This window comes from Aristolochia californica, unplaced genomic scaffold, assembly GCF_029961685.1.
Source record: "Aristolochia californica isolate CCGP_79_NKW_82.1479 unplaced genomic scaffold, dmAriCali1.0.hap1 SCAF_16, whole genome shotgun sequence".
Lineage (NCBI taxonomy): Eukaryota > Viridiplantae > Streptophyta > Magnoliopsida > Piperales > Aristolochiaceae > Aristolochia > Aristolochia californica.
The window spans coordinates 16,945,909-16,966,678 of record NW_027181837.1 but is presented as its reverse complement, the minus strand read 5'-3'; the positions used below and the strand labels follow the sequence as shown (position 1 = coordinate 16,966,678).

Genomic DNA, 20,770 nt, shown 5'->3' with positions numbered 1-20,770 from the left:
AATGAGCCACCTCTGACGAGTCCTCAAAAGGTCATCCTAGAAGAGATGTCTATCATGGTTTCTAGTAGGACCATACATACCCACAAGTCACCAAATGTTCCCCGATCCTTTGTTTCTCAGCTTGATTCCAAGGGAGTAAGTGCCACAACAACGATCGAGCACCTCAATGGTATTAGTGTCCCACACCATCAGAATGCCTCCAGCCGATCCAATCGCATCCGTTGAAATCCATCCAGGCTCCTTAAGAGGCCACAACTCGTGGATATATCCAAGGGGCAAAGAAGCCGTCTTGGTTTCTTGAAAAATTGCAACATTGGCCTTGGCAGAGGCAAGGAGGTCCCGAATTGAGGCACGCCGACGCACAAATCCATTCCAATTCCACGAATATTCCAAGAGAGAATGATCATTGATAACTAGTCTTCTTCTCGGACTTCTCAGACAGGTGGTTATCTCCCCGGAGGGGCTTCGTGTAGACGGTGCCCATCACCTTGGCAAGTTCCACTATCTGGGCCTAGGTTTTTGGATCAAATTTTTGCTATTCTATCTGAAGAGCAGCCACATAATTCTGAGCTCTTTCACTTGGCTCTGGAAAGATGAAGTCCCTTATCTCTGGATTGCAGGGGTATTTTTTCTTTTTTGAGAAGTAAGTGTGAATGTATTACTGAAGAAAAAAGATTACAACCCTTAAAGCTAAAGAGACATTTCCTCCACAACAAGGTGTTGGAGGGAAACACCTTTTTTAGCTTGAGCATCGGCTAAGTGATTAGCTGATCTTGGAACATGTTTCCAAGTACAATGTAAAACAGAAATTAACTTACAGATTTCCTCAAATAACTCCCAATGATGCCAAGGAGGTTTGGATGGCTTTGTGCACTAGTTGATAATGACTTGAAAATCTCCTTCAACTAAGAGAGCACCTTCCTTTTTTTGCTTGAAAAGTTTCTGACCGTTATACAACCCATGTAATTCCGCGCTAGTAGAGTCAGATACACCAATTGGACCCACATATGTGAAGATAACATTGGCTTGTTCATCGTGTATAACTCTGCCAAAACCAGCCGGTCCCGGACATCCTAGAGCATTTCCATCAAAATTTAGTTTACAGTGCCCAGGAGGGGGTTTGGACCATTCAACCATTTCAGGGGCTCTTGCCGGTTTAGACATACCTGCAACATTTCGCCAATTTCCTCGCATGTTTGTCCCTTTCAAGTTGTAAAATTCTTTGCGTTGGAGAACCCAAGAGGTTACTTGACCGATAATCAGATCACAAAGAATTTTCCGTGGGAAAGCTTGCTGATTGAATTTTCGATTATTTCTTTCTTTCCATAAATTCCATGCAATGTGTCCAACACAGCAAGAGATTAAAATTTTCCCAATTTTGGGAGACGTGAGCTAACCAAAGTTAGGATGGTGTTATGTAAATCTTGAGATGGGCAGTATGATATACTGATTTTATCCATCAATTCGGTCTAGATCTTATGAGCATATGCACAGTGCAGAAGCGTGTGATTTACTGTTTCAGGAGATGAATTACAAAACGGGCATTCTGGGTTTGGAACATTAGTGCCACGTCTTTTTAAAGCGTCAGAGGTTAAGATTTTCTTGCGGCATATCGTCCAGACAAAGAAATTAACTCGAGGAGGAATAGGTAGCGACCATGCAAAGGCAGTAGGATGTGCTGCTTGGGGAGTCGGATGTGAAATCATATGGTGGTACGCAGAAGCAGAGGAGAGCATACCTTGTTTGTTCGGCGTCCAGATGAGTGTGTCAGTAGAGCTTTTTAATATCACTTCTGAGAGCAATTTGACCAGGCTAGTGGCTTCCAGTGCTTCAGAATCATTCAATGCTCACCTTAGATGTAGATTCTAGCCACCCGAAGGTTGCCAATGGTCAGAAACCATCGTGCTATGAGATCTTGATAATTGATAAAGATGTTGATGACTATCCTTCAAACAGCTTGAGCACCAATCCGTCCAGAATAGAGTTTCTTTTCTGCACCCGATGTAGCATTTGACGACAGACTTGAATGTTGGTAAAAATTTGGCAATTTTCTTCCAAACAGGAGATAACTTATAAAACCTCCCCCCGTCCATCCACCAGCCATGAACTGTTCCGGATTTCATTTTAACCATTCTACGCCACATCAGATTGGGTTGCATGTTGTATTTCCAGATCCACTTCATGAGCAGTGCCTTGTTTGTGGTAGCAATGTCCCGAATCCCGAGTCCCCCCATTATAAATGGCTTACAAACATCTTCCCATTTTACAAGACTATACTTTTTTTCCCCATTTGGTCCATCCCATAAGAATCTTCTTTTTAAAAACTCTATTCTATCCCGAATAGATGCAGGACAATGATACAAGGATAAAAAATAGGAAGGAATACCGTGTAGGCAAGATTTGATGAGAACCAATTTACCAGCTTTGGATAAAAATTTCCCTTTTCATGAAGCGAGACGCTCAACAACCGGGAACCAGGAGTTCTTTGTAGGCAATAGTGGAGTCAAAGGCAAGCCCAGATATGTGCTTGGAAAAGACGCAACCTTACAACCCAGATAATTTGCCATCGAATTGAGAATGGAGGATTCAATGTTAAATCCAAAAATTGAAGTTTTCTCCCAACTAATCTTTTTACCAGTGGTCAATTCAAAGATGTTCAATACAACTTTCATGTGTTTAACTTGTCTTATGGACCCTTCTCCGAAAAGGATAGTATCATCAGCATATTGTAAAATGGGAACGTCATGGTTCGGATCAGCAAAAACAGGATTTAGCCAACCCGAATGTTTTGCAAAACGGATCATAGAGGTAAGGTATTCTCGTATGAGAGTAAAAACGAATGGAGATAGAGGGTCTCCTTGTCTTATCCCCCTAGAGGCTTTGAAATAACCACGAGGTTTACCATTTACCAAGACAGAATAAGAAGGAGAGGAAATACAACTCATCCAAAATTTCCATCTTGTACCAAAACCATACGGTCAAAAAGATAATCCACAAGTTTCCAGTCAACCCGGTCAAAGGCTTTTTCAAAATCAATTGTTTAGGACACACCTGGGAAGGGATGATTTTTTGAACGAATCAAGGAGTTCATGAGCTATTAGAGAAGAGTCCAAGATGTTTCTGTCTCGGATAAAAGCACTTTGACAAGGATTAATTACCTTGTAAAGGACCGCTTTCAACCGATTGGCCAAGAGATGCCCAATAATTTTATATGAACTGGAAGTACGGCTTATGGGACGGAAATCCTTGGGTAACTCCGAATTTGTTTTTTTAGGAATAAGAGCAATAAAAGATGCGCCGATCCCAGAGTGTGTGATACCTACTTGGTGAAAATTGTGAATGAAGGCACATACATCATTTCTTAACAGGTCTCAAAACAGTGGTAAAACTCACCATTAAACCCATCTGGTCCTGGTGCTTTATCTTGAGGAAGGCCAAGGACAACCCGTTCAATTTCTTCTGGTGAAAATGGTTTTCCAAGATCTGCAGCGTCTTCAAATGAGATATGCTCGAAGTCAAGTTGATGGAGTTTTGGTCTTCTGAAACAGACTTCTGAATATAGTTCTGCGTAGTACTTCACCGAGAGGTTAGAAATGGAGGCACTATCCGTAATCACTTGTTCTCTGTTACAGAGAGCAGTGATACGGTTAGTCCTCCGGGCCGAGGTGATGGAATGGAAAAACTTTGTATTCCCATCTCCCTCGGCCATCCATCGAAATCTTGAACGTTGTTTCCAACAAACAAATTCAGAACGAAGAAACAAAAGATATTCTGAATTTAAATTATTTCTAACTAATAAATCAGAAGGAAAGATTAACCTTTGTTCCTCTAGTAGATCCAACTCAGAAATGCGGCGGCGAATCGATTCTTTCTGGGAAGCAGCAGAAATTCTGAGATTTTTTTCCCCCAGTCTGATCTTCGGCTTGAGGGCTTTGAGTTTCAGAGGGAGGGCCCAGCCCGGGTTAGGATGATTTTCCAGCTCGAGCCACCACATTTTGAAGAAGGGAAAGAAGGCCTCGGTTAACAGCCAAGCATTCTCAAAATGAAAAGGAGATCTTTCCCACGTAACTGGCCGAGTGTTGAGTTGGATAGGCCAATGGTCAGATCCTATTTTATTTAGGACTTGGCCAGAGACATTTGGGAAGAGGAGGTTCCATTTTGTATTTACAAAGTATCGGTCTAATTTAGACAAAATAGGGGGGTTTGGCAGTTTGTCCAGGTGAATTTTTTCCCCGAGAGAGGAACCTCCGATAGAGTAAAACTATTGATAAAATCAGAAAAAAAACTCTCATGGTTGATGAGGTTCGTGAGGTAGGAGGGCTTTTGTCAGAGCAAAGAAGAGTTGCATTGAAGTCTCCTCCAAGAAGCCAAGGGAGGTCCCATAACTGGACAAGCTGGAGGATTTCTTCCTAGAAAGTTGCCCGGTCATGGTAACGATTAGGTCCATAGATGCCGGCTAGTGCCCAAGAAATTCCGAGGTTTTGATCGAGAAACTGGAGACCGATTGAGTATTGTCCCGGAACGACAGTTATTGCATCAAAAGCAGTTGGATCCCAGATGACAATTATGCCACCGGATTGCAGGGGTATTTAGTAGTAACAATGGGACCACCCTGGAGAAACTGTCTCGGTTGACCTCTAGTCCTGTGCTGGTAGGTGGCAAGGGGAGGAGGAGAATGAATTTTGGAGTGGGAATTTCTCGGAGGTGGTGGAGGGGGAGAATTCATTATTTGAGTGGTGGTTTGAGGGGGTGTGAGGATTGTGGGATAGATTTATAGGAAGGCCTGTGGGGCTTTTAATGGGGTGGTGGTGGTTATTTTTGGGGATAAGTGGGAGGGTGAAAGACAATTGTAGGTATCTGGGGGTTGGGATAGATTCTATCTAGGATAAAATCTGTGGTGGGTTGAGATGGGCGGGCGGTGGGTGGTATGGCAGGCTGGAGTTAGGGACTATCAAGGAGGCAACTGGAATAGCATTAGTGCCAACTGTAAGACTGGCTGGTTTAGGACGTATCTGCTGGGGAGAAGAGACCAGGGTTGCTGCTTTCAATGTGCGGACATACCGTGGAGAATCTCTGGATTTAACTGTAGGACTCGAGGTCACATTTCTGAAGTCTTGCATATTTGCCAACTCAATGTGGATCCAGAATCGGGCATTATCCACCATAATGCATCGGAAGTAGTGGCCTTCCCAAGAACGAATAGGATTGATGAGAATCCGGGCCTCATCAAGGCGATGCCAATGTTCAGTAAGAGGGTCTAGTGCAATTATGGCGCCAAACTCCGAGATGATGCTCGTGAAAACCTCATTGTGCCATAGTTCTGCAAGGAGGCCGGTGACTGTAGCCTATTGCCCAAATTAACTAGGAGTCGAGGGGAGCTATTCTAATATTCCAATGATGCCCAAGGGGGTGTGGGGTGTGAGAGCAAGGGACGTAGAAGATTCTTGCTGAGCTTCAAAATGAACAAGCCAGGATTGGGGGTTGAGGTAGGAAATTCTGGGTGTGTAGGGGGAGGTGAAGCTCATCAGTCAGCCATAGAAGGATGCTGGATTTGACGATACTGGGGGAGGTGTGGACTAAGATAGAGCGGGCCAAAGATTGTCGCCCTTTATGGAGCAAGTTGGGAGGGATTTGGATGGTTTTGGATTTTTCTGATTGAGGGTGTGTTGGGACATGGTGGTCTGAAAAGAGGTTTTGAATGGCTGGGTTAGGGGGTTTCGAAGGAAGGGGAGGGCTGATTGGAGGGAGAGGTGGGCTCAGGGGGGTGTTTTGTCTCTGGTGGGTCTCAAAAATAAGGGGAGGGGGGGGGGGGAGGCTTGGGTGTTGCCGCTGGAGCTGGGGACTCCCTCTGCTGGAGTTGGCGCTGGAGAGAGGCTCCGAATGGCTTTTGCGAATTCCTTCCAACCAAATCTTGAGTTGTTGGCCTCGGGAATATAGATCTTGGCGAGCATTGTTGAGCCACACCGATGGACTACACGACACTCTCTTCGTCCCTGAAAGGAGCTCACCGACAGGAGAAAAATCGAATCCCATGTCCAAAGTTCATGGGTTCGATTGGCTTCGTTCGTGATTCGTTGAAACTGAAGGACGAAGCTTGAAATGGCTTCCAACGGAACACAGATGAAGGACATCTTCGATCCGACGACAGAGGAGAAGCGAATCACCTGTCCGGAGCTTCGGGCGACTATCTCCATTGTAACTCTGTTCTTTCCGTAACTGAAATGGAAAGGATGGTGCCTCTTCTTTCACCGGGAGATCGTCTTCCAGCTGGCTTCGAAACCTTCTGTAGGAGGTTTCGGTGGCTCGTCGGAGGGGAACTCGGAGGTTTCCGAGCGTCTGGAGTGACATTTTTCTAGGTCGGATCTTCTGTGTCTTCTCGGTGAGATGACGTCTTTCCGTCTATCGGCGCCGGAGAAGGTGGCCGTGTCCTTGCCGGAAGTCTGTCGTCGTGGGTTCCGGTCACCGGTTGTGGGGATGGTGACTGGAGAAGGGTCCCGACTCATTTTTGGAAATCAGCGCACGTTAGCGCACTTGAAGCTAACGGCACACGTTATGCGCTTCTCTGGAGCACGATACGTGTCGATCCTGTGCACGTTACGCGTAATGTTTCTCTCCTCTCGATTTTCACGCAAATCAACCTCTCACATCGCTCGCAGTTGAATTCAGATTCTTGCAGCAACTTATGTGTCATCTCTTTACAAAGTGTTTAATTGAGTTATTCAGGTCGAAATGGCTGTAATTCCACCTAATAGCAAGGAGAATAAAGATATAGAGGCTGCTGTCCTTATTATTTAGCCTGCACAGCAGCGCTTAGAGGCTAGAGGTGGACATAGTCGAGGTAGAGATAATTCTAGTCATGGCCGAGGTCGTGGAGAGAGTAGCACTGATAGGAGGTGTGCTCATTGAGGCATACCAACCATTACTCACGTAAGTGTTGGGATAAATTTTGTAAGCTAGTCTGGGCAAACTCTAGTGCTGTGGAAGTGGGCAGTCCTTGTCTACCGATACAGTTGGAAGTATTCTTGGTACCTATAATGAGCTTTAGTAGCTGGCTCAGAGTATAACTCAATTGATTGCTTTCTGCCCTTTTGTGAACCAAACTTTTCCCATTGCTACAATACCTATGGCCATGCCACTCCAGTCTCTTCGTGGTCATTAATTTTGGTGCTTTTGCGTACATATAAAGTATGTCCAATGTGTTTTCTTCTCTTAGACAGTCATTTCCCTTTAAAAATGTTACACTAGTAGATGAGTCTCTTTCTTCTTTTTATGGTGCTAGGACATTTAAGGCTTCTTCATTTTTGTCTCTAGATTTTGTGTTATTTGTTCCTAAGTTTCCGACCAATTTGTTGTCTATGAGTCAATTTACAGAAGCTTTGCAAGTTCTGTAACTTTCTTTCCTACTCATTGTGTCTTTTACAACCTTCAGACGAGGAGGACGATTGGTTCTGGGTATGAGAGTGGATACCCTTTACTACTCGGAAGGTTTCGTCAATCAACAACCATCAACACTTCAGACTACATAATCCTCATAGTGGTACTTGAGGTTTGTACATTTATCTCTAAAGAAGATTCGTCAGTTATTTCCAAAGTTGCTTTCTACTTTATCTTTTCAATGTGATTCCCATCAGCTTGGGAAGCACCATAGCCATAGCTATAAAGTTTGTTTGAGGTTGTTTACTCAGATGTATGAGGTCCATATCGGGTTTTGAGTCTTTTTGGTTATCAATATTTTGTCTCCTTTATTGATGATTATAGTAGGACAACTTGGGTGTAGCTCCTTTAGGAGAAATTTGAAGTTTTTGATGGATTCCTTTGATTTTTTAATGAAATAACAACTCAGTTTGGTGCTTCACTTTGTGTCTTGTGTACTAATAATAGACTTGAGTACATGAACAATAAATTTGTTTCTTTCAGTATTGCCAATGGTGTTCTTCACAAATCCTCATGTGTGTATACGTCTTAGCAAAATGGTGTGACAAAGAGGAAGAATTGCCACCTACTTGAAGTGGTTCTCACAATGATGTTTCAAATGGAAGTTCCTAAATATCATTGGGGTGATGCTGTTCTCACAATTTGTTTCTTGATTTGTTCTCAAATTCGATAGTGAGTTATTTCCTCTTTGCTCATGTGTATTTGGGTCTATTTGCTATGTTCATGTTCTTGGTTCCTCCATTGATAAATTGCCCTCCAGAGCTGTTAAATGTGTGTTTCTTGGGTATTCACATTATCAAAAGGTGTATAAATGCTATTTGTTTCTAAAAACATTCCTTTCTTTTCTAAGTTAGTTGAGTCTGCTGCTCTACCTATGGATGTTGATGTTGTTGCTTTGCTTCTTGTGCATGATGTGCCAAGGGCTACACTAGTTCCTGCAGTTGTTCCAAAATCACCAAAGACATTGCAAGTAAACAAACAACAAACCCCTTCCAAGATTATTTCTGTAGTGTCTCCTCCATCCATGCCAACACATTCCTCTTCTGTTGAGGTAAGTAATTTGGATCTTCTAGTTTCTCTTTGCATGGGTATTCATACTTGTACACAAGTAGGTACCAACATCTTATTTCCCTATTTGTGTCCTTTGATAACTTATCAGACTCCTTTAAAACCTTTGTGTTATCCTTGTTCACCTACTCTGTCGCTTCTTCAATGTAGGAAGCACTAGTACCATCTTGTTAGAAATAGGTCATGGATGTTGAGATGGAAGCTTTGATTAATAGGGGAACATGGACTTTGTGTGAGCCGCCACCTGACGCAACCATAGTAGGATGTCAGAGGGTGTATATGGTCAAATATAAGGCCAATGGTTATGTTGAGAGGTATAAGGCCAGACTTGTGGCCAAAGGGTACAAACTTATGGTGTGAATATCTTCAAAACCTTCTCTCCTCTTCCCAAGTTATCTTTTGCCAAGTTATCTTATGTTCGGATTTTGATATCTATTGCGGTCAATTAGGGCTAGCCGTTATACGAACTTGATATAAAAAATGCCTTTTTGTATGGAGACTTGTCTGAGGAGGTCTATATGGAGCAATCTATTGGGTCTGTTGCTCAAGAGGAGACTGGAAAAGTATGTTGATTGCATAAAACTAGCTTTAGGTTTAAACAAAGTCAAAGAGCGTGGTTTGAGAAATCCAGTTGTGTGGTAATGTCCTTGGGATTTCAGAGAAGTCATTGTGAATACTCATTGTTTGAAGGGGTCATTTTGGAATTGTGGTATTGATTGTTTACGTTGATGATATAGTGCTATTTGGTAGTGACAAGGTAAAAGAACATTTGACAAATCACTTTCAAACCAAGGATTTGAGGACACTTAAATACTTCATCGAGTTCAAAGTAACAAGAAACAAGGCTTGTATTGTTCTAACTTGAAGAGAGTATGTGATTAGTATGCTACATGAATATGGGTTGTTAGGAGCTAAACCTGCTACAACTTTTATGGAAGTTGGCCATGATCTTTTTTTATTTTTTTATTTTTTTATTTTTTATGAAGATGTAATTTTAATTAAAAGAAGGAAGAGAAAACTACAAAACTACAAAAGCGGAGGGTGCAAATCCTTTACAACGAGAGATTGCAGGAAAGCTCCCTCCTTGGCAAGCACACCTGCTGCCGAATTAGCAGATCTCGGAATGTGAGACCAAATACAAGAAAAGGAAGAAACAATATCCAAAATCTCCTGGAATACATCCCTATGCCTCCATGGGGGAGAAGAATTGCGCTGGCACCAACCAATCACCACCTTGAAATCTCCTTCGATGTGAATAGGCCCACTACATTTGTCTTTGAACACCCACAATCCATTAAGAAGGCCATGTAATTCCGCTGACATTGAGTCAGATATGCCTAAAGGACCAGCATAGGAAAAACATTGATTCCCAGTTGAGTCTGAAATGACGCCCCCAAATCCCGCGAACTCGGGATTTCCAAGAGAAGATCCATCAAAGTTTAGTTTTAGGTAGCCAGTTTCCGGAGGGGTCCATTCCTGCATAGCTGAGATTTTAGCTCCAATGTGCATCCTCGCCAAATTGCTCCAGTTGTCTCGAATGTCAGTGCCTTTGAAAGAGGAGAGAGTTTTTTTTGTCAATAACCAGGTTGATATTTGCCCTATCACTCTATCAACAACTCTAGCCTCAGATTCGCTTTTAGCATCAAACCGCCTTCTATTCCGTTCATTCCAAAGCCCCCATGGAACGAAGCTAGCACAAGCTGAGATAATTAATTTACCGAGCCAGGAAGGGGATATCCCAAGATCGGCTTGCAAAAGCTTATCAGGTCGACAACAATACAAAATTGAATCTCCAATTTGCTTAAAATAGAGGTCCACACAGTCCATGAGAACTGGCACTGAAGAAGAGTATGACTGGTGGATTCATCTTCATTGTGGCAGAAGGGCATAGTGGATCTATAGATGGGTGACCTCTTCTTCTGAGCACATCAGCCATGAGAATTTTACTTTGACAGGCACTCCACATGAAAATTTTTACCTTAGGGGGGGCACATAGATTCCAGACGAAGTTGATGTCATGCTCCCTTTGTGTCGGATCCCAACCGTTGATGTATCCATATGCTGAAGCAACTGAGAATTTCCCACTTTTGTCAGGCCACCAAATGAGCTTGTCTTCATTGGAAGGCCAAATTCTGACATGATTCAAAGCATCTAAGAGGCTGCTGGCTTCCATGGCCTCCATGTCAGTTAAACCCCTTCGGGGGTGTAGGTTCACATTCCCTCCCTCAAAAGCATCCGCAACTGTAATTTCCTTGTGAGTGGAGAGAGGGAAAAGAGTGCTGAAAGAGTTCCGTAAAGGTGCCTGTCCTGTCCACCAGTCATCCCAGAATTTAAGAAATCTTCCATTACCCACAAAAAATCTACAGGCTGATGAGAAATTTTGAAGAAGCAAAAAAATAGATCTCCATATTGAGGATAGTCCTCTCCGGTTTCCTCCAGCCATCCACCATGGCATATTCCAGCCCAACTTGACACGAACCATATCCTTCCAAAGATTGGAGGAATTTGTGTTGTACTTCCAAATCCATTTAAGCATTAAGGCTTTGTTCATTTCTTTTGATTTCCGAAGCCCTAGTCCTCCCAATCTTTTAGGTAAGCAGACTTCATTCCATTTGACCAAATGATATTTAAAAGAGTCACTTGATCCTCTCTATAGGAATCTTCTTTTTATTTTATCTATGACTTTGCAAACTGAGGATGGGCAAGGCAGAAAAGATAGTGCATAGTTTGGGATGCCAGCAATACAAGATTTAAGGAGAATTAGTCTGCCTGCCTTACTAAGTAACTGCCCCTTCCAACTGGCTAACCTGGATTCAATCTTCACAAGGGGAACAATGATGAGCTCAAATTTAAGACTACAAGAGGATGGTAGGCAAGTTTATATATGCCATATTGACCAGATTTGATATATCCTTTGCAGTGAGTGTGGTTAACAAGTTTATGGAACACCCTAGAAAGACTCACCTAGAAGTTGTATTGAGAATATTGCGATACTTAAAGGGTGCATTAGGAAAAAGGTTGTTATATGAGCAACATAAACATTTGCAAATTGTAGGATATTTTGATGTTGACTACGTTGGTTTTAAAATGGATAGAAAATCTACTTCGGGATACTATGCGTTTGTTAGAGGCAATCTAGTAAGCTGGAAAAGCACAAACAGGTTGTAGTTACCTGTTCCTGTGCAGAGGTTGGGTATAGAGCAATGACTCATACAGTTAGTGAATTTTTGTGGGTGAAATTTGTGTTACAAGAATTGGGCTTCCTTGTTAAATAGGCTATGTTATTGTGAAATCGAGCTACCATATTCATTGAAAGTAATCTTGTATTTCATTAAGTACTAACATATAAAGGTTGATTGTCATTTTATCAGATATGTGATAGCAAACCTAAAACCTCAAAAACGACAAGGAAGAAGGAAGAAGAAGTGAGAGAACAAGGGAAGGGGTGCTACCTGAAAAATTAGTAGGTGGTTTGCATGCTCATGCACATGCATGGGGCATATGAGCTGAAGGGCAAAAGTCGAAATACAGATAAAGGCCAAGAGTAGAAATGAGAGTCTTACTTTTATCTTTTTGGAAGATACTGTCCTCTCTTAAAAGATCTTTAGAGATAAAATTGTATTTAGTTTAGAAGTTTCCTAGAATCTCTCCTTTATATAATCATCCGTTGATTTATGTAATTAGGGAATCCTAATTGACTGAAGACTTTCCTAAACATGTAATGGAAAAGTATAAATAGGGGTGTTGGCTGAAGGAAAAATCAGTTAAGTGTATTCCCAAATCTTTCTTGCTCTCCTTTCCCTCTCCTAAAATTTTACCTTCCCCATTTCTCTCCCTGTCTCTCCCTCTTGGCCTCTCTCCCTTTCTCTCTCCCCCTTGCCTAGAAGCTTTCTTGCTTCTTTCCTCCCAGGTCCCAAGTGGTCCCTCTTACCTCAAGAGCCTCTTGCCCACTTTCATAATCCCCTTCATCATTCCATCAAGCCTCTTCCTTCAAAACACTCCATTCACACATGAATTCTAGTCATTTCCCAAGACATTCACCCCTAGTTCCCTTATTAAAAGTTGAAAAAGATAGGACCTTGATGAGGTTGGTTTGTCCTTTCGTTAAGTCTACTGTTCAACTTGATGATGCGTTTACCAAAAGCTCTAGGAAAACAAGATTATGAGATTTTTTGTAACAAGCTGGGGCTTCTAGTTATATAAGCTTTAGCTTGAGGGAGAGTATTAATGTTGTAAGTGTCGAGGGTGGGTATTTTACATGATTTTTTCCTCTAGAGTTAGGAGAGTATTCATCTATTTATGATGTACATTGGGTTCAATTTCTGATTTAGATGAAGTATATACTAGGAAAATAGTAATTGAATGTAGAGGGGCGGTTCTATTATTGTACTAAGTTTTCATTTAAGTGACTTATTTAATAACGAGAGAGATCGAATTTTGACCTCTGACAAGAGTGCCGCACACTACGACACTTTTGAGTTCTCTTCTTCCTCTTCTCTCTTTCCTCATTCTTTTGAAACTCTTTCAAACTAACAAGAGATAGGAATAGACCTTATCATTTCTTTTAATTTTTTATTGTATTACTGCCTGGAATATGTTGATTTACATTGTACCTTTGTTGTTAACTTTTTGTCCTTTCACACAATATTTTTTGTGTATAATGTAGGTTTTGTGCATGATTTGCAAGATGATGCTGGAATGGGCCGCCTTTGGGGCCTTGTTACAAGGTTATATTTGTAGCATCTATATTTGCACATAATTAGATTGAAGTTTTGATTAAAGTTTTCATTGTTATTGTTGTTATTTTTATTATTGAAAAGGTTATATGACGTGTTTCAGTTTTAATATAAATTTGAATGCCCTAGGATAATTTTTTACTAAAACATCCTTTTATTTAGGTGAAGTTTTATTGCACATAATGAAAGGGGATCAGATTAAAAAGGTCAAGTTTCCAAAAAGAAAAAGGGAGGAACCACCATGTTTTTTAGGGACCATTTAGGTTTGAAAAAAAGATTCTTATTTGAGAAAAGCGGCTGAGATAAAAGAGGTAACAAAGGGGATTTGAGCCATCAATTTGAGCCTTGAAGAGGGGAGCTTCCCATCTAAAAAAAACGAGCTTCTTGCATGGGATGGAGTTAAAACAAAATTTTGAAGAGAATTTATTAAAAAAAGAACTTACTGATCATCTTTAATAAAAAAAGTCAATTGAATCAAAGTTCATAAGGAAGAAGGACTTATCTTTAGGAGGAAGACACCAGCCATACTTGATTAACAATGGTTTTTCAACGAGTTCAATCTCCTCCAAAGGAATATTGTTGGGTAACCTTCAAACAAGGCCTTAAATCATTATCTTTGATACCATGTTGATTTCCAGGGTCCTTTTCACATAATTACAAGGGTCTAAGAGAAGAGAAAAAGGGTAAAAGAGAGGAGTAAAGGAGAGAGAGATCAAGCTTGTAGAGAGGGAAGGGGAAGAAACCAAGTGAGAAAAAGAAGATGAAAAGAGAGAGAGGAGTAAGGGATGTATTTGAGTTAAGAGGAAGAGGCTTGAGTGTTCTATCCTATGCTTTGAGACTGTATTTATAGTGGTGGGAAGGTGTTTACAATGACTAAAATGCCCTTAGGGTTACATGTTTCAAAAGAAAAAAGATATAAGAGAACATACTCCGGTTTGTATAATTACATTTCTATGCCATCTATATTGAAGTTTTTCTTATTTAATGGCCATGCCACTCCTACTCGTGGGTGACATTTTAGCTCCTAGTTGTGTATTTGCATTGTGGGGTCCATAGTTGTTTGTACATACTGTATTTACTAGGTGTGAGTAAGTTTGAAGTTGATTGTAGTGGACCTGTTTGATAGATTTATTACTGCTGTGATTGTTGGTTTTTTGGTGTGATTACGGCTGACACAGGAGAAGTTATACACCTATTAAGACATTAGAATATGTAGAGATCAAGAATTACATTCAGATCACATCTGTTAAGCTAAATGGATCTAATTACTTAAATTGGTCTAGAGATGTTAGGAAGTTCTTGATAGAAAAGACGAAGGTGAAGTGTATTTGTGAGTGTTCTCCAAATCTTGTGATTGAGGATTGGAAGTCGAATATCATTGGGTTTATACTTGGTGTTGAGTATGTAAGCGATCTAGTTATGAGTTGTGATATGGCCAAAGACTTGGAGAAAACTCTTGATTTGATCTTTGCCAAAGAAAGTGATCTCTCCTGAATCTTTGAGTTATTTTCAGTATGAAAAGACAGTCTTTGGCTGTCCCACAACTCAAAATCTTGTCACTAAATCGGGCTTCCATGCTGTTGACCAACCAAGTCATGATGTGGTTATCTTTGGCTTGCCAATCTTTAGTGATAGGTGTAGGTGGATAATCTCTGATGTATTTAGCTTTCCTTTTTGTCTTCAGGTACATAAGTACAGATTGAGACCAATTCTTATAATTTGAACCATTCAATTTGATTGAAGTAATTTAAATATAACCTGAATCCTTACCCTTAGAGGCCTTGAATGTCTAAATGCAACAACTTGTGTGCTTGGTTCTGCCCTTTAGAGTCTTGAAAATACTCTAAGCATATAAAACTGATTACGGGAAGCACCAAGTTCAATTTGAAGGCACTTCAAAAATTTCAAAATTAGGGCATGTTGGTCCCACACTTCCAATTAGAGCACACTCTTCTCAAATTGCACAAAAACTCAGTTAATCCCAATACAGCTAACAACAATCTCAACGTAGCATATATATCGCTTTTAGCATGATGATACGGGCATGGATAAGATGATGTAGACAGTTAGGGAAGCAAAAGTTTCAGCAAGGGTTCCCTAGGGACAATTGAGTGTCATAACTGCTCAAATAGTAGCACTAGCCATCAACTAAAGGAGGTTATGGCAGTAGAAAAAAGAAAAATTGAGATTTGCCCTACCATAGAGGAGTTAGACTTGAGTTCTTCCTTTAGGGTTGATAAATCTGTGAGAGGGAGACAAAATCTGTAGTAAAAGCTCCCAAGAACTGAAGCTACTGCTCCGATACCATGATAAAATGCAAAAAATGATGAAAATATGAAGATAGAAGAGAAGAAAAAGCGAAGGGGAAAAGGTTTCTGAGAAGCAGCAAGGAAGGCTGCATGATCAATTTCGAATATTGAGACTCTGATCCCTCTTATATTCACATAAGTAAATTACAGTAAAAGGACAGAAATGCCTCTTAAGTACAAACACTCTATATCTCTCTTTTTACAACTTTGATTTTAATACAAATTGTAACATAGGCATATGACATGAATATATCCTGTTGGTACATTATGATACATCAGATATGCAAAAATGACCAAAATACCCTTGCCTATGTAATTTAACAATCTTAATAAAAGTGATTATCGTTTTTTTTACCCCTAAGGAAGCTGTTGCCTATAATGGTTTTCTGTCCCGTTGTTCTCCTTTTCTTTTCCTCTCCTCTTTTCCTTCTTTCTTCTCTTTCTTCTATCAATTTTGTTGAATTTCTGGAAAGAGAAAAACTTCATTGACTTATTGTAATCTGAGATCATGAACCCCTATTTATAATAGGGGAAAGTAGTAGAATCCAATTACAATTAAAGTATCCTTGTCCCAATTACACCCAAAGTCTAATACTTAAAGATAAGTCCTAGCATAATTAAACAACTCAACATAAATAGAAGACTAACATAACTAAAACTCCTTTAAACTGTGACTCTTCTATGAGACCTCATTTTGTGAGACTCTTGTAAGACTCCACCATATTAATTCTAGCTTTGTGAGACTTTTTACTGTGAGAATTATATGAGAGCCTTCCATATCTTCTCTTCACCAAATTTTACAAAAAGTGAATAATCTAACACAAGCTAAGCTTGTCTCAGCTCAAATGTAGCTTGACTGACATGACTGTGCTCTAGTGGTTCTCTAGCATAGGAATTTGCATTTACTTTTCCGAGAAGAGGCATTTGAATTTGATCTTTGTTCTCTCTTGAGCTGGGTTTTGGTGCACATAGTTTGTTGCTTCCAAGGTGGGAAGCTCCACAAGATGGTTTTGGTTGGAGCTAGATAAAAATTTCTCCTTAAAGATTTGGTGCATTGATTGCTCAAGTAATGTGAAATTTGATGCAAAATTCTCTTTGCGGGCAATTGGATATCAAAACTCAAAAAACGTTTCAATTGTATCAAGTCATGGTGGATGGTGATGATACAATTTAATATTTTCTACTTTCAATTTACTTTTATATCTTTCTTCTTTTAAATGTGTTTATATCAACACTTTGGAGCTCTTCAATCTCGTGTCTTGTTTCTCTTTTTCTTTCTCCAAGTTTGATGTACATGACTTTCAACATCTGTAATGCAGGGGAAAGGTTGTTAGCCCAGTGCAAGATTTAGTAGTATCAGAAATCCAAGGGAGGAAATTGTTGTTTGTGATCCATAGGGATGGGTGCTTACGAGTGTGGGATCTTCTTAGTCGTGTTAGACTTTTTTCACAAAACACAAGCTTACCAGAATTTCCAGGCAATTCTATTTTCATTTCTTTAACTATGATTTTTTGGCTATTTCTTTCATGTTATATGGCTTTATCTCGTATACCTCTTCCATCTTTTCTAAAATTATTATGTTGAGAGATGGTAATGCTGTCATTATTGTTGAGAGATGGTATGCATCTGTATAACCATCATCATTTAAGGTGGGGCTCTTACTTCTATCGCAAAGTAAAAACATTAAATATTTCTTTTATCTAATCTGAAATGAATTATTTCCTCTTCATGATTGTCAGCTTTAGAGGTTTGTAACTAATATTTGTTTGCTTCTTGCTAAGTTCCCTTTTCTTCACCCATTTTTTTGTAAATTATAACTGAAGCTAGTACATTAAAACTGATATGAAATCATCCAAAACTGAAATGGCTTGCTGATGGGTGAAGTGGGTGCTCTTCAGTGTATATAATATTAGCCTCTTGATATGATACATCAGATGATGTTGGCAACCTAGCTTGCTGAAACAAGAAAGGGTTTGGATTCATCATATTGTGCACCTGTTGTAAAACAAAAAAAGAAAAGAAGAAAAAAAAACTGGCACTACCCTCATCCTTGGTGATATTGTCCATAAATTCTTTTTCATCCATTACAACTGGGGATGTCTGCAGTAGTGCCCTTCAGTTTACTTATTATCTGCTTTTCAATTTCATGTACCAGATGAAGTTGGCAGCAACCTAGCATGCATAAACAGGAAAGGGTTTGGATCTGTCCTATTTTGCATCTCTGTAAAAATCCTGGCACAAAACCTCATCCTTTGTGATATTGTCCATGGATTGTAATCCTAAATATATGGTATGGGCTCCAAATCAATGAGCAAATAAAATCCAAGTTAACTTGCAGTTTAACTACAGATCAGACGTAAAACAAATTAGACAAGGGTTATGGGGATAACATGTTATTCAAAAAAAAAAAAAAATGTTTAAAGCAAGAAAGAGTAAGGAACTCCAAGTTTTGATAAAAGATGGTCATTAGAAACTATGAGGGTAATGACCTTACTGCAACTTCTTACAAAATTGCCCAACATCCAACCTGTTCTACAACTAAAAGATTAAAATTAGACTTGGGTGCTGCCCAAAAGGCCTTGATGATGCACTGAATAAGGCCACGTTAGTGCACAATGTATGGTAGAAGGTGAATTCATTGTTAAAAAAGAGGGTGAATTCATTGTTAAAAAGTGTGATAACATGTTAGTGCGTAGCAAGGCCCTTCTTGGCCTTTTTGAGATCACTTCTGGTTAGAAAGTAAACTGGAGGAAGACGACCATTATGAGATATCATATTGATCCACTCTTGCTTCAAATCTTGGTAGAGACTTTGGGATGTCCGGTTGCGATTGCTCCTATGTACTATTTGGGCCTCCCTCTTACTGACAGTAGACCCCGGATGGGACTATAGGCTCCGGTGATCGAGCGGTTTGAGCGACACCTCTCCACATGGAAGGGTAGGATGCCTAAGGGGGGGTTAGTCAACTTGACGCAGGAGATGACCTTCAACTGCATTACTTAGTTCATCTCCTGACGTTGTTAGTGGAGCACCAACGTCTGATTCATGTTGCTGAATCAGATGAATCCGAAAATCATCTCCACAATTTAATTTCAGGAATCCGGATGAAGCAGGCGCGGAGCTGCGAACCCTCGTCGAATTTTTTTTTTTTGGTTCTCTCTTGCACCTTCCTCTTGGTCTCCTCTTCTCTCGTCTCTTCTTCCTTCGAAATTTTTTTCCTCTCTCTCGGCCTCCATCTCCCTTCTCCCTCTCGCCATCGTTGCCCCTGCTGCCGCCGCTGCACCTAATCCTGCCCCCCACGCATCTCCTTCTCTGCTGCCCGTCACCGTCGCCATCGCCGTCGACTCCCGTAGCCTCGCCCTCGCCTCATCGTACCCCTGCCAGAGCAGCTGCTCTGAACCCTCTCCCATCGTCGTCACCCCCCTACCACTGCCTGCCGACTGTTGCCGTAGTCAGATCAGCTAGCCACCGCTCTCGCCGGGGCTGCACATAACCCCCCCGGATACCTAAGTTGACAACCCGTCCCACAGCGCGTGCGAACTCACACGTGTGAACACATGTAATTTTTTATATATAAAAAAAAAACTTGCAAATCCTATTCTTAGCCGTTGCTTTTCCTCCGGACGAGGCAATTTCGTTTGCCCCAACCGCCTCTAGTGCTGCTTTTCCTCCGGACGATGCAATAATATATAAAAATATAGTGTGTTAAAGTTAACATTTGATCAAATTTTCCTATTTATTTATTATAATTAATCATGTGCACAACTAATTGGTTCACGTAATTACTGTTTTAATGTACAATAAACTGCAATCATTAAATAATATAATATCTAATTTAATTAATTAGTACATTAATATATTTTAATTATACATCAAATTACTTATTTGTGTAGTAATCATGTTTGTTTTACTTCCCTCTCCTGTGGCGCCATTGGGACATTTTTTGGGAGATTATTGAAATTTGTTCATTTTTATGTTGTATTTGGTCTCACATTCCGAAGTCCGCAAATTCGGCAGCCGATGCACTTGCTAAACACGGGGCTACCCTACAATCGTTGGTTGTCAGGGAGATTCTCCCTTATTTGTAATTTCTGCATTTTTGTTTATATATATACATCTCTTTTTAAAAAAAAAACATGTTTTACGTAATTTGGGGTTGAAGTATTATGTTTTAATTAAGTATACTATTACAAGTTGCTCCTTTTCTTGTTTTTGATATTTTTCTCATTTTGGGGCACTTACACTGGAAATTGTTTTCTAGTGCACATGAACTCGTCCACACTAACACCAAGTTTGAAGTTGAATTTCATGTAGATGAATGAAATGAATTTGAAGCAGAAGATGAAGATGAAGTTCAAATTTCAAGTTTGTTGACTAACCTCCCTCTTATTGACAGTAGACCCCGGATGGGACTATGGGCTCTGGTGATCGAGCGGTTTGAGCGACACCTCTCCACATGTAAGGGTAGGATGCTCTCTAAGGTGAGTAGATTGATCCTCTTAAACGCATGTCTTGCGGGTATTCCCAACTACTTCCTCTCTATGCTGGCTTGCCTCGCCTCTATTAGCTGGTGCATCGACATGTTAAAGAGTTTTTATGTGGTGTGGCATTGGAAACGAGTTTCACTATCACCTTGTTAGTTGGGATAAAACCTGTAGGCCAAAGTCTTTGGGTGGTCTCGGGATCAGATGCACCAAGGAAATGGGCCATGCTGTATTGCTCAAGTGGTTCTGGAAGCTCAATGCTACCTCGGGGGCTTTGTGGAAGCCAATGGTTGCCTTCAAGCTTTAGCATCTTGGAGATAGATGGATCACTGATGGCAACTGTTGTCATCTCTCCCCCATCTGGAAGGCCATGCTCCATTTGTTCTCCACATTCCGCACTTTTCAGTTCTTTGTTGGGGATGGCTCCAGTCTGCGTTTGTGGACGGATTGGTGGTCAGGCGATGGCTCTCTTACCTCGTCTTATCCACCACTGCTTCAGTTCACCACCAGCCGCGACTTATCTGTTTCCGATGTTTGTGGGAATGGCTCATGGAATCTTTGCCTTAGACGCGGCCGTATTGATGTGGAAGCCATTTATGAATGTGGCCTGATTGATAGTCTTGGTAGTGTAATGGTTTGCCCTCAGACGACTAACCGGATGATTTGGCTCCCTGTTGACAGTGGGCGATTCTCAGTCTCCTCGGCCGACCGCCATCTTATGGGATGGACCCGACCACCC

General features: G+C 40.7%; 1 protein-coding gene across 4 annotated transcripts in view; it reads left to right on the top strand.

Annotated features, from left to right (window-relative positions):
* Positions 1-20,770, top strand: part of LOC137953135 (nuclear pore complex protein NUP160) — a 78,844-nt gene that overhangs the window by 6,331 nt on the left and 51,743 nt on the right. For 3 of the 4 annotated variants that reach the window (XR_011112345.1, XM_068800372.1, XM_068800371.1), the window contains exons 4-5: positions 13,169-13,229; positions 16,867-17,024. Coding sequence is in view for 3 of the 4 variants with exons in the window: in XM_068800372.1 (XP_068656473.1) it covers positions 13,169-13,229; positions 16,867-17,024 (219 nt within the window). In the remaining variant the exon portion in view is untranslated. Of the gene's footprint in view, positions 1-8,418; positions 8,486-13,168; positions 13,230-16,866; positions 17,025-20,770 lie in introns of those variants that run through there. The other variant, XM_068800373.1, reaches the window with a different exon arrangement.